The 13,632-nt window shown below is 44.0% G+C and overlaps 1 protein-coding gene across 2 annotated transcripts in view; it reads left to right on the top strand.

Moving 5' to 3' along the window:
• The window catches only part of TSTD2 (thiosulfate sulfurtransferase like domain containing 2), a 47,289-nt gene extending 33,947 nt beyond the window's left edge, over positions 1–13,342 (top strand). For both annotated transcript variants that reach the window (XM_063914242.1, XM_063914241.1), the window contains 5 exons: positions 4,574–4,679; positions 6,948–7,066; positions 8,801–8,959; positions 11,346–11,484; positions 12,873–13,342. In XM_063914242.1, the coding sequence (XP_063770312.1) occupies positions 4,574–4,679; positions 6,948–7,066; positions 8,801–8,959; positions 11,346–11,484; positions 12,873–13,102 (753 nt within the window). In that variant the 3' untranslated portion in view covers positions 13,103–13,342. The remainder of the gene's footprint in view (positions 1–4,573; positions 4,680–6,947; positions 7,067–8,800; positions 8,960–11,345; positions 11,485–12,872) is intronic.
• Positions 13,343–13,632: the final 290 nt, after the last annotated feature.

Raw genomic sequence — 13,632 nt, 5'->3', positions numbered from 1 at the left:
TCAGACCCATTTTGAATCTGAAATCCTTGAATCCTTTTTTGAGGGTGTTCAAGTTCAAAATGGAATCCCTGCAAGCAGTGATTGCGGGCCTGGAAGAACAGGAATTTATGGTCTCCTTGGATATCAAGGACGCCTATCTCCATATTCCGATTTGGCCTCCTCATCAGGCGTACCTGCGGTTTGCCCTGATGGACGATCACTTCCATTTCCAGCCACTGCCCTTCGGCCTGTCAACAGCCCTGAGGGTATTCACGAAGGTGATGGCGGAGATAATGCTTCAACTCCAGATCCAGGGGGTCAATGTGGTCCCTTACCTGGACGATCTTCTAATAAAGACAGGATCCAGGGAGCTTTTGTTGCTCCATATCAACCGTACCATCCGTCTTCAGTCCGACCATGGGTGGATCCTGGAGCCAACTCAGAGGCTCCTGTTCCTTGGGATGTAGCTGGATACTGTGGCCCAGAAGGTATTTCTACGAGAGGACAAGGCGAAAACACTTCAGGAGATGGTCCGCATGGTGCTCCGAAATACTCGAGTGTCCGTACATCTCTGCATCAGATTGTTGGGAAAGATGGTTGCCTCTTATGAGGCAATCCAGTATGGGAGGTTCCATGCCAGAACGTTTCAGTTGGATCTCCTGAGCAAGTGGTCCGGATCGCATCTCCAGATGCACCGGATGATTCAGTTGTCACCTCAGGCCAGGATTTCCCTCCTGTGGTGGCTACAGTCCTCCAATCTCCTGAAGGGCAGGATATTCGGGATTCAGGATGGGGAGCTGTCACCCAAGGAACGCAGTTCCAGGGCATGTAGTCGGCCCACGAAAGCCTCCTTCCAATCAACATTCTGGAACTTCGGGCAATCTACAATGCTCTACTTCAAGCCTCTCCTCTGCTCAAGGATCACGCGATCCAGGTACAGTCGGACGACGCCACGGTGGTGGCATATATCAAGCGGCACTGAGGGACAAAAAGCAGAGCCTGCATGCGAGAGGTGTCAAAGATACTCCTCTGGGCGGAAAGAAATGCAAAAGTCATGTCAGCAATCTTCATTCCGGGTGTGAACAACTGGCAGGCGGATTAACTGAGTCATCACGATCTGGGAGGCGGACTAACTGAGTCGTCACGATCTCAACCCGGGGGAGTAGGGGCTCCACCATCTGGTGCTCCAGCAGATCATCGATTGGTGGGGTTGCCCACAAATAGACATGATGGCTTTTCGTCTCAACAAGAAACTTCCCTGGTATTGCTCACGGACCAGGGATCCTCAGGCGAGGGCAGTGGACGCACTGGCTTTGGGTTGGCCATACCAGCTGGTCTACCTGTTTCCTCCGATCCCATTGCTCCCAAGAGTGCTAAAGCGAATCAGAAATCAAGGTGTCCAGGCAATTCTAATTAAACCGGAATGGCCTCGGAGGGCGTGGTACACGGATCTTCTGGACATGTCCGTCGAAGACCTTTGGACTCTACCACTCAGAAGAGATCTTCTTCAACAAGGAGCGTTCGTCTACCCAGACTTACGGCAACTTCGTTTGATGGCATGGAAGTTGAGCAGAACATCCTAGCTCACAAGGGCCTTTCCAAGAAGGTTATTGCAACCATGGTTCAGGCCAAGAAACCTGTGACGTTAAAACACTATCATCATATCTGGAGGAGATATGTCTCTCTATCCGCCTGCAGAGTTTCACTTGGGAAATTTCTTACGTTTCCTGCAGGCTGGTGTGGATAAGGGCTTGCGTCTGGGTTCCATTAAGGTCCAGATTTCAGCTCTCTCCATTTTCTTTAAGAAGAAATTGGCAGTGTTGCCAGAAGTTCAGACCTTCTTGCAAGGAGTACTCCACATACAGCCTCCCTTGTGCAGCCTACGGCACCCTGGGATTTGGATGTAGTGTTGACTTTTCTACAGTCCTCCTGGTTTGAACCTCTGATAACAGTAGAAGACAAGTACCTCACGTGGAAGACTGTGATGTTACTGGCCCTGGCTTCTGCTCGACGTGTTTCAGAATTGGGGGCCTTATCATGTAAAATCCCTACTTGGTCTTTTATGAGGACAGAGCGGAGCTCCGGACTAGACCGCAGTTCCTGCCGAAGGTTGTCTCTGCGTTCCACTGGAATCAACCTATTGTTGTTCCGTCCAGTTCTGATGCTTCTGCTCTTGTGGAGGCATTGGATGCTGTGTGGGCCTTGAAAATATATGTCAAGCATACAGCTCGGGTCAGAAAGACGGATTCCTTGTTCGTGCTCTATGGTGCGCAGAAGATGGGTTGCCCTACTTCAAAGCAATCTATTGCCCGTTGGATTAGGCTTACTATCCAACAGGCCTATGTGTCAGCATCCTTACCTGTTCCAAAGTCTCTGAAGGCCCACTCTACTAGATCTGTGGGTTCTTCCTGGGCGGCTGCCCGTGGAGTCTCGGCCTTGCAACTATGCAGAGCGGCTACCTGCTCGGGGAAGAACACTCTTGTGAAGTTCTGCAAATTTGATACCCTGGCCAAAAAGGATACCCAGTTTGGCCAGGTGGTGCTGCAGCAGTCTCCCGCACGTTCTGGAAGCTTTGGGATGTCCCCATCGTACTAGATTTCCCCAATATCCCTTATGGATGCCAGAGAAAATAGGATTTTAATACCTGTAAATCCTTTTCTCGTAGTCCATAAGGGATATTGGGTGCCCGCCTCAGTGCGTGGACTTTTCTGCAGGTTCTTGTTATTTAGTTACCTGTTTAACTGTTCCTGTTGTTGTTATCAGCTGTTGCTGGTTGTTATATGTTGTGGTGTGCTGGTGTTTAAATCTCACCACCTTTTGTTATCATGTTCCTTCTTTCATACATGTCCTTTCTCCTTCGGGCACGTTTTTACCTATAACTGCCTGTGGGAGGGGGCATAGAGGAGAGGAGCCAGCACACCCAGTTGAAGAAATTTAAAGAGCTCTGGCTCCTTTGGACCCCCGTCTATATTCCATCATACTAGATTTCCCCAATATCCATTATGGACTACGAGAAAAGGATTTACCGGTAGGTATTAAAATCCTATTTTTAATTATAGCAACATAACTGGATGTTTTAACTTTTTATTTCATATCTTTTTCATTTTTACATATTTCTATTAATGGGTGCTTAGGAGTTTACTGACTAAATGGCGGCTCTTCAAAGCCACCAATTATCAACGCTTTTGCATGTAGAATTTAACACTGCAGTACTATGAAGTGCAAAACCAAATGTATTATGCACTTAACACTGATAATCACCTTGACACATTCTGACAGATAGTAGAATATGTGCATAGAATTCAATCTGTAGTAAGGGCAAAGGGTAGCCCAACAAAGTACTAATCGGGTTTCCACTCCGTTTTTGTGTGTGTATACACACATATAGTTATATTACCAGCTTGTTGTGAAAGAAGTCCATTCAGTCTTTAGCAAGAAAGCTCACTGCTTTTTAATCCTGGTCCGGATAAGGAAGGACATGTGGCTCAAAAGTGTCCGGTGGATCTTCGTAGATTGTTTATCACTTGCAAAGGAGCGACCTGGATGGATTGGGCGCTGCGGTGGTATCCATAGATGCTGCTAATCGGTTGAAAGGGGCCACCTTTGGGAAGTACTCTGTAAATTTGCTTTTGGTCCTGGTTTCATCCAATGGATTCAGTTACTGTACTCATCCCCAGCAGCTCATGTCTCAGTTAACGGTTACACTGCGTGCCCCATTTTCACTTGTCCCCTCTCCTTTATCACCTCCCCAGTTAGACTATGCTAAAGAGTTTGGGTTGTAGGGGTCATGTATCCTTGGTTTATGCTACTCTTAATGCCAAATTTCTCCCCGGCTTATTGGATCCCTTTAAACTTAAATGGGAGGCTGATATAGGTTCCATCTCAGATGAACATTGGTTGCAAATTCTAGGTTGTATTCAGTATACCACCCCGTGTGTTAGATTTCAGCAGGTGTTTTTCTATATCTTGCATGAGGAGTACCACACTCCACTTCTTTGCACCAAGCTGGCCTGCATTTTGACTCTACCTGTCAAAAATGTTATGCTTTGGATTCCGGTTTTTGGCATCTGTTGTGAGAATGCCTAGTAACCTGTTGGAGTTAGAGGAAACACATTGCTTGGTAATTTATCAATTCACTTTGTGCCTTACCACCATGGCAACAGTTATAGTGGCTAGGTCCTGGTTTGCAACTGATCCTCCTGATCATTTTAAATGAGCTTTAGTAAGTGAAGTAACCAAGCACGAAAGGCCCCTTTTTAAAGCTGCAATTCTATGTCAAATTATCATGACAAATGGGATAGATGGAGCCTTACTTGCTTCTGTTCTGTATACTTTGTTGACCTGACTGTACTACACCTGCTCTATCTCCGAAAGTGCTTGCCACATATGATGACGTTTCTGTTCTGTTTTTATGTAATTGTTTAAAATAGTAAAAATTACTTGATTCATAAAAGTGTCTGGGGATAAAGTGCTTGACGCGTTTCATCATGGAATTAGAGAGAAAAACAATCTCCCACGTAACATTGAGCTTAGTTGATTATATAAATCCAACTTTAATCTTAATACTTGTGCTTTTATTTATAAATCTTTACAGACAAGTGATGGGGGTGCGCACTGCTTTCCTGAACTTCGTGTTGGAGTTTTCCAAGAAATTGTGCCAATGGGTGTTGATCCCCAAAAAGTCAGTTATAAAGAAACAGGTATGTTTAATATGTATTATATGTACAGAGTATCAAGCCCCATCATGCACAGCATCAGGTCCCAAAATAACAGGATCCTAAATCATTTAGGGCCACTCTTCTTGGTAGTGTTTAAACGGGAACTATAATATAATCCAGAGATGTATCTTTTTTTTTTGTTTAGCCTAAAATCATAGTTTCCTTTTTCGAGGATCACTTTGTCAGAATCATCATAGGCATTACCTGCCAGCAGTAAACATATAGATCTAAGTAAATATTTATATTGTATGAAAGGCATATACTTACTGGTATGCATGGTTCCACAAATACTAAAATAATTATTTTACACAATAAGTCTACTACAGCTTGATGCGCAACACATTAGTATCCATGCCCTCCTACACTGCTCCATGCCAGCAATAATGGACCCAGGCCTACTATGCGTGGCTCTGTGTTACCGTATATTGGCCCCCATTCCGAGTTGTTCGCTCGTAAGCTGCGTTTAGCAGCTTTGCACACGCTAAGCCGCCGCCTACTGGGAGTGAATCTTAGCATAGTAAAATTGCGAACGAAAGATTAGCAGAATTGCGAATAGACCGTTCTTAGCAGTTTCTGAGTAGCTCCACACTTACTTGGCAACTGCGATCAGTTCAGTCAGTTTCGTTCCTGGTTTGACGTCACAAACACACCCAGCGTTCGCCCAGACACTCCCCCGTTTCTTCAGACACTCCCGCGTTTTTCCCAGAAACGGCAGCGTTTTTTCACACACACCCATAAAACGGCCAGTTTCCGCCCAGAAACACCCACTTCCTGTCAATCACATTACGATCACCAGAACGAAGAAAAATCCTCGTAATGCCGTGAGTAAAATACCTAACTGCATAGCAAATTTACTTAGCGCAGTCGCAGTGCGAACATTGCGCATGCGCAATTAGCGGAAAATCGCTGCGATGCGAAGAAAATTACTGAGCGAACAACTCGGAATGAGGGCCATTGCCCCATTTTAGTCTTGTGCTACCATAGAGAAATGTGCCAGGCCCTGCTGCCTTCTGGATATGCAGCCAGAACACAGTCATTACTGCACTTACTTTTAACACCGCTCTTTCTCTCTGTCAGCACTCTGAGCACATTGTTTTACAGGGTGGTATTCATGTGACCGGCGGTCGGGAGACCGACGGTCACATGACCTCCAACGACATCCCACCCCCTCACTATCCCGATGGTCGGCATGCCGACCAGCTGGGACTATTTCCACTCGTGGGTGTCCACGACACCCATAGAGTGGGAATAGAACCCGTGGCGATATTCTGACCTGCGGTCTCCTGACCACCGGTCAGACATACTACACCCGTTTTATAGTATTAGCAGAGGTTCTCAAACTCGGTCCTCGGGGGCACACACAGTGCATGTTTAGCAGGTAACCCAGCAGGTGCACAGGTGTATTAATTACTCACTGACACATTTTAAAAGGTCCACAGGTGGAGCTAATTATTTCACTTGCGATTCTGTGAGGAGACCTGCAAAACATGCACTGTGTGTGCCCCCGAGGACCGAGTTTGAGAACCTCTGGTATTAGCAACCATTGCCTGCATAATGGGTTGTGGTCATCTATCCACAGGTCACGTGAGTCTTACTTGTGTCTCTAATAGGTATTGATGTTGATCCCTAAAACTCAGTATAGGCGTCAGTAATGACCAGCAAGTAACCATCTTACTTTATTCCATGGTATGAATTAGTGACAGAAGAAAATCTACTACTATATTAATAAGGAGGCAGTGTCTGTCTTGCAGCTTCTAATTCACTCAAATAAATTGTTGTTTAAATTCTGATGGCCAGAATTTTAATTGCTAATTGTTGGCCATATTGTGTTCTTAAAAACTAAATGTATATATATATATATTGTAAACTATAAATGATATACAAATAATTATTATTCACATTTATTTCAGAATTAGGCTTAGTTAGAAAGGCTGGGGCAGATGTATTAAGCCTGGAGAAGTGATAAAGCAGTGATAAGTGGAAGGTGATAATGTATCAACCAATCAGCTCCAATATGTAAATTAACAGGAGTTGATTGGCTGGTGCATTATCACCTTCCACTTATCACTGCTTTATCACTTCTCCAGGCTTAATACATCTGCCCCTTAGTGTAAGTCAGTCCGGAATAGTGGGTGATGGTATGGGATAAATCATAATGTAATAACCTGTTGCGAGAGGCAATGCTTGCATACAGTATATACTTTCAGCAGGTGCGTAATAATAATGCACGATGTAACCCATTCACTCTAGCTATTCATCTTTCTCCTGGGGAGTTTCATAGAAAAGTGGAACATTATTTGTCTGCAGCCGATGAAGGAGGGAAGGACACTATTTTACTGGACTGCCGCAATTTTTATGAAAGCAAAATAGTAAGTGGTGAAATGTAAAAAGCATAATGGTTCACAGTGTTGGCGAGACACCAGAGCTCCTTCTAGTGACATCAGTGCCAAACAGGATGACTGAGAGGGAAGGATCCTGCAGGAGGCCTCCTGGGCAAGGTTTTTCTCCAGTTACAGCATAAGGGTCACATTACTGTAACTCTGAGCCTGATTCAGTGATGGACACTATTGCACAATCGCTGTGAGTTTGTGCACAGCGGCTGTACAATTATATGTTAATGGCGTAAGAGGCTTCTTGTGTAAATAGACACCTCCTGACGACTTCTCTGATCCACTACTGCATCTGAAGACGCAGTATTCATTCATCTGCATGAACATTGGCCATCTGTGCAATTCTCGGGCCTCGGCACGCGCAGGATATGAAACTGACAAACCCCTTTCTTCTGGAATGCTGGCCATGACCGCCCCTTCTCTGCCCCCAAATGGCCTGTCAATCATGCTGTAGCTTAGGGGGCACTGCGACTGTTGACACAGAAGTAGATTTCCACGTGTGCAGTACAGTACCCTCCCCTGATCAGATCGCCAAAAAACATGGGAGATGTCTGTAAACCACTGGGCTTGCCTACATGTCTGATGTGGGCCCGGTGTGAAGTAAAATTCTATGGGCGGAATCCTATTAGCGCCGATGCAGTTTCGGCTGATCAAAACGGCCGGATATCGCAATTAATCACCGATGGTTATCGTGGTATCCGATTAGAGGCCGTTCTGATTGTGCAAAATTGAACCCGCGTTCGCACAAAAACACATGTTATCGGGCCTCTGGCAGCCGTTTATCAGGGATTATGCAATCCCTGATAAGTGCCAGCATTGGGGGAAAGGGATTTAGTCATCGGGGCTAATAGGATAGCCCCTGGTGATCATGCTGTAGCTTAGGGGGCGCTGCAACTGTTGACCTTTATATGTAGAATAATAATCTGTAGTCCAATTACTCAATACATTTCAAAAGGAGGTGTAGTATACACTTGGGGACACCCATGTGTCTACTCAACATATGAGCCAGTTGGTCAGCTGATGAAAGGAGATAAAATGCACTGTGTTAGACAATGTAAAAAAAAAAAAAGAATCCAGTTACTTCCATCCATTAACCACTTGCCTTTCATGGTCGCATCAGATGCAGCCTTTCCTGCAAGTGCTCTATCTGACCTGGTTGCACAGGATGCGACCAGTCAGATAAGCAGTGTTAGCAGCGGCAGGGAAGAGAAACTTCCCTCCGCTGCTGCTATCAGAGGGACTGGAAGGTCCCTCTGCCTTCTTGCACTTTCCCCTACTGATTGCCGTGCTGCAGATCACTGTTGATCGGTCAGCACGGCAGTACCCCTCCAGCGGCTGCAGACAATAGCAGCCGCTGGGGAGTGTAAATTAACCCCCCAAACCACCACCAGACCCCCACCCCCCTGTATACCTGGAGGCTGTTATCAGGTATGTAAAATATAACTTAGAGCATCAATCATCAATTCATATAGAGTTCACTGCATATTGCCATAAATATAATGTGAGCTTCTAAACTCAGACTTGGATTCATTTTTATGTAGTGCTATTACAAACCTCAGAGCTTGTAACAGTATTTTCCAGTTTGTTGCTCTGTTTAATACCATCATATCTTATTATATCATATATTATAACATTATCCAATTTTCTTGTAAGTGTAACCAGTACTTTGTCTCTGTAGAGAAGATTACATTAACTGCATATGTGTTCCTTTAGGGCCAGTTCCAGAACTGCCTGGCTCCAGACATCAGGAAATTCAGCTACTTCCCAAACTATGTGGATCAAAATCTGGATTTATTTAAAGATAAGACTGTGTTAATGTACTGTACAGGAGGAATACGCTGTGAACGTGGCTCAGCTTACCTCAGGTCAAAGGTGAGTGACTAATACACTGCATGTACAGTGAGGACATTACTGCAGTTGGCAGAACTGTAGAACAGCACAAGAGGCTGTCTAACATTTTCAAGTAGTTAATGTTACAAAATCATACTTTTGCATGATGTTCAATTAGCAGAACAACTGAATGAAATGTTTATCGCTACCAGCACTTAACTTGTCATGCATTAATAAAGAGTCAGCATATTGGCTTCAGGTAAAACAAATTGGCCAGTTTAGCGCACCATGTGGTCTATTCATGACGGGTTGCATTATAGAATAGTTCGTTTTTCACTATATTTCACAACAATTTCGATGTGATATATAGCTTGGTTAAGTAGCAATTTATGTAAGCTGACTTATTTTGTGATGAGATCCGGTATAACCGGGTCCTGCGGTCCCATCTTCTGTATTCTTCACTGAGTTAGCTACTTTTTTTTTTCCCCCTATGCTCTGTTTCTCCCGACAACCCCTGTCCCCCTTGAACCTCTCTGCACCTCCCGTACTGGTGGCTGCTGCTACTGCTCCCCTCCTCAGACCCCTCTGCACCTCCCACATTGGATGTTGTTCTCCCACCAGGGACAAGCGGGCTAGCAGCAGGCAGTCTGAGCGGTGTAGGGGAAGAGCGAGGGGGCACTGGGGCAGCGGGGGCAGTAAGGAGGATGGTGTCCCGGCATATGCATAGCGGTGGCAGGGGGTATGTGCACGAATTATGTACTCCATTGAGTACAAAGGTGGGAGACACATCAGATCTTTGTTACACATTTCTTAAATGTCAATGCATTACAGACACTACAGGTAGCAGAGCTACTGGAGAGGAGGCAGGTGATTGGCCGGCGTCTTTGAAGGAAGTAGAGAGAAGCAGGGGGAGGAGGCGGGGAGACAGCAGTCTCTGCTGATTTTCTCCCCACACCATCCTTTCCTATGCTATCCTGAGATGGCGAATGCTTTTTGAGAAGCAAAAAGGAACGCTAAGCTTTCCATTCTTCTATGAATTTTTTCCCCCATATTACTGTATGGGGAAGCAATATCAGGGGCACCGCTGGATAAATCTGAGATTTTACTACGGTAACACATTCTGTGAATAGGACGAAGCAATGAAAAGCCCTGTTATCACTGATAAAGGGCTTTTCACTGCTACATGAATAGATCCCCATGGACTTTGTGTTTTGACTGCGCTCAAACTCTAGTCCAAAGTACCTAGTAAACCAGAGGTTCCCAAACGCGGTCCTCCAGGCACCCCAACAGTCCTGGTTTTAAATGTATCCATGCTTGGCCACTGGTGAGTTAATAAGCACCTCAGTCAATTTGATTTAACCATGCTGAGCCATGGATATACCTAAAACCTGGATTGTTGGTGTGCCTTGAGGACCGCGTTTGGGAACCTCTGTAGTAAACTATAAGCAAAGATGCAAAATTAAGGCTAAAGTACACAGTCCAGGGTAAAACGCCAAAAGACAGGTCGGTCAAGAGTGATCTGTGCCATGCATCATTATACTTAATCTGTTGCTTTATACCAATTCCTTTGCTACAAGAATATTAATCCCAAGTACCTAGTACACTAATAGCAAAGTAAGATGCAAAATGGAGGGAAAAGTACAGAGCACAGTAATAAGGTCATATGGCACTAGGATACATGTATGAGAACACGTTTGTATATTTGCGTTCTATGCTTTTTTTATTGTTTTTATTGAAACAAAGACAAAATAAGCAGACAGAAGTATAACATGGAGCCAAAAATGTATAACAGTTATCAGCATATAGCTATACCAGATGAAATTACAGTAGTCACAGAATCGGAAATGGGAGAGACAAAATATACAAGTAAACAACAACCAGTTTATAACTAGCATAATCGGGATTATCCAGTGCACCTAAAATATTTAAAATGGAGGAGCCCCTTTCTCCACCATTATTATTCCATGTGGTTAAGCGTACAATCTGTCGGACCTTTTCCCTAGTGGACATAGGGAGGGTAACCAAATAGGGGGAGCCAGACATCGAAACATTTTGGAGCTCTAGATTCTGCGTCTAGTGAACATTCAGTCCAGTCCATCTGATGATATGTGTAACAACTTCTAAGTAAGAAGTAACAACATCTAAATTAGTAAATGATTAAAAACGAAATGGCTCTATTGAGGTCATAAAATGCAATTTTTTATTAAAATAAAGATAATTACAGTTCAGCAGTTAATTTTGTAATTTGACACTTTAAATATTATCCTGAATGTGTAACAATAAAATCTAGAGCACATTGTATTTTATTGAAAACATGAAGGAAATAGTTGGAAATTCATGTAATGAATGTTAATAAAACCAGTATTTTCTTTTCTTTTAATTACTGTAAGCTCACACTTCAAATATACCTTGCTTATTCCTGTAACAGGCTGTGTGCAAGGAAATATACCAGCTAAAGGGAGGCATACATAAATACCTGGAGCAGTTCTCGGATGGGTTCTTCAGGGGGAAGCTGTTTGTCTTTGATGGCCGTTACACCATATCTTCTAATGAAGACATCATATCAAGTAAGGACTGTACTGAGGTGCAATCTGGTCACAGATGTATCAGAAGTCCAGCAAATGATGTGGCTAAAGTGTAAGTTGGCAATTACGGCAGAAAGAGCATGAGATAAAGACTTGCTAAGAAAACAGTAGGCAACAAAAAGTGATACTGTGTGACTTCCATTTATATGGAGTCTCTACAGGCAGCAGTCCTTTATCCCTTATCCTTGCTGAGTTGCTGCAAAAAGGCCAGTTGCCTAAAGGGGGGTACTCACGGAGCGATCTCTGCTTAAAATCTAAGCAATCTGACTAGATTGCTTAGATTTTAAGCATGATCGCTCCGTGTGTACCCCCTACAGCAATAGCGATGTATAGCCCCGCGCATCGCTATCGCTGGTGCTAGATTGGCCAATCTAGCAGGTTGCTCATTTCACCCGCTGGGTGAAATCAGCTCCCCCCCCCCCCCCCCCCGTCTCCCCCCGCATGCTCAGCACACATCGCTCTGTGCTGAGCAGTGGGAGAGATGTGTGCTGAGCGGTTCGCACAGCACACATCTCTCCCACATCGGCCCGTGAATACGGGCCTTAACTGTGTTGCTTTTCATCCCAACAACTGAAACCATCTATGTGGGCTAAGGTAATGTGACAGTCAGGGCTCTGTTTCTCCGAATGCCAGATCTTGCCTATAACTGAGCTACTTGCAGCATTCCTAGCAGATCACGAGGCTCAGCTTGTAATGTACATTCATCAGCTTTCTCTTTGTTACCGCCATTAAGGTGCAGTCACACATGCACTGGAAAATAGCACTATTTAAACATTTACGCAAATCCTTGTACTTTAGCACTGTATTCTTAAACCTTCCCTGCAGCATAGTGTACGTGTGTGGGTATCCGGATGATAAGGTTGACACCATATGGTCAAAGGGTAGAATGGTTCAAATTGTCAACGCAACATATGGTCGACATGATTTATTTTTATTTTCAACTTTTTCATACTTTACAATTCAAATGGACTACAATAGGGAATAGTAACCTTGCCTGAAGCATGTCAAATGAACACTAATTGGGGTTCCACATGCTGCAAAGTACCCTGGATGCTGTCACTGGCACTGCATGCTGCTGCGATTCACATCTCAGCTGAGCTACATGTATGGTGAGAAAGGAATAGGCGTATGCGGACACATCTGTACTTAATGACCTTTCCCATATATGGCCACTGTACTGTACAGATTATTAGTGCCTTACTGCTGCAGGCACCATATTATTTCATGTGAAAGCAAAGTTAAGCATCTATTTGTTTACAACACTAATTTTCACTATATGCGTCAAAGGACATTTAGTAGACTTAAAACAAAGACCTTTAACATGAATATTTAGTAAAGCTTACATCTTTCTTGTTTGTGTTATCTGCTAGGCTGCCATTATTGTGGCACCCCCTGGGACAGATATCGGCTGTGCTCCACTCTTCGCTGCTGCCAGCTGGTCCTGACCTGCATGGAGTGTCAGCAGAGAGACCTGACTGCATGCTGCTGTACCTGCCAGGAGAAAGGGCTCCGGGTGCTGTCTGACAGGTGCCAGCAGCACTTCAAAGAAGAATGTGAATGTACAGACAAGAGAGCCAAGATTCCTATAGAGAAGGTCTAACCAGAGGCACCTTTGATCATTAGGTTTATTTCAGTGTAGAATTTATTTAAAAAACAAAATGAAAAAAGCCAAAGTTTTCTATAGCTGCACAGGCAGCTCTGTTTCGTGGTTGTGCCATGTACAAAAATGTTCACACATTTATTTTTTAACATTCTAATGTGAAGAAATAGAAATGCATACCTGTATAGTATACATCCGAGTACTGTGCTTTTGGAAGAATAAACATAAGTGCTTTTACAAGAGTGCAGAATTTGCACATTTTCAGATACTTTAGGGCATAGAGACACCAGATCTTATTTCATACAGATCAATTTTTAATAAGCCATAAACTGATGGTCAGGTATTTTATGTTAATAAGCAACATTTAGAAAAACCCTAAAACCTGTGTTTTGCTCCAGCAATATCTGCTTTCCATAGATTCTTGCCTACTGAATCATAGCTATCTGCCCATCTGCTATGATCAGATACGCTCCCTGATAGGTGCTATTCTCCTCAGGATTATATATAATATGTAGAATGTTTGGTGGCAC

Source organism: Pseudophryne corroboree, chromosome 1 (genome assembly GCF_028390025.1).
Source record: "Pseudophryne corroboree isolate aPseCor3 chromosome 1, aPseCor3.hap2, whole genome shotgun sequence".
NCBI lineage: Eukaryota > Metazoa > Chordata > Amphibia > Anura > Myobatrachidae > Pseudophryne > Pseudophryne corroboree.
The sequence above is the reverse complement of the archived record's forward strand: the minus strand, read 5'-3'. Positions and strand labels throughout refer to the sequence as shown.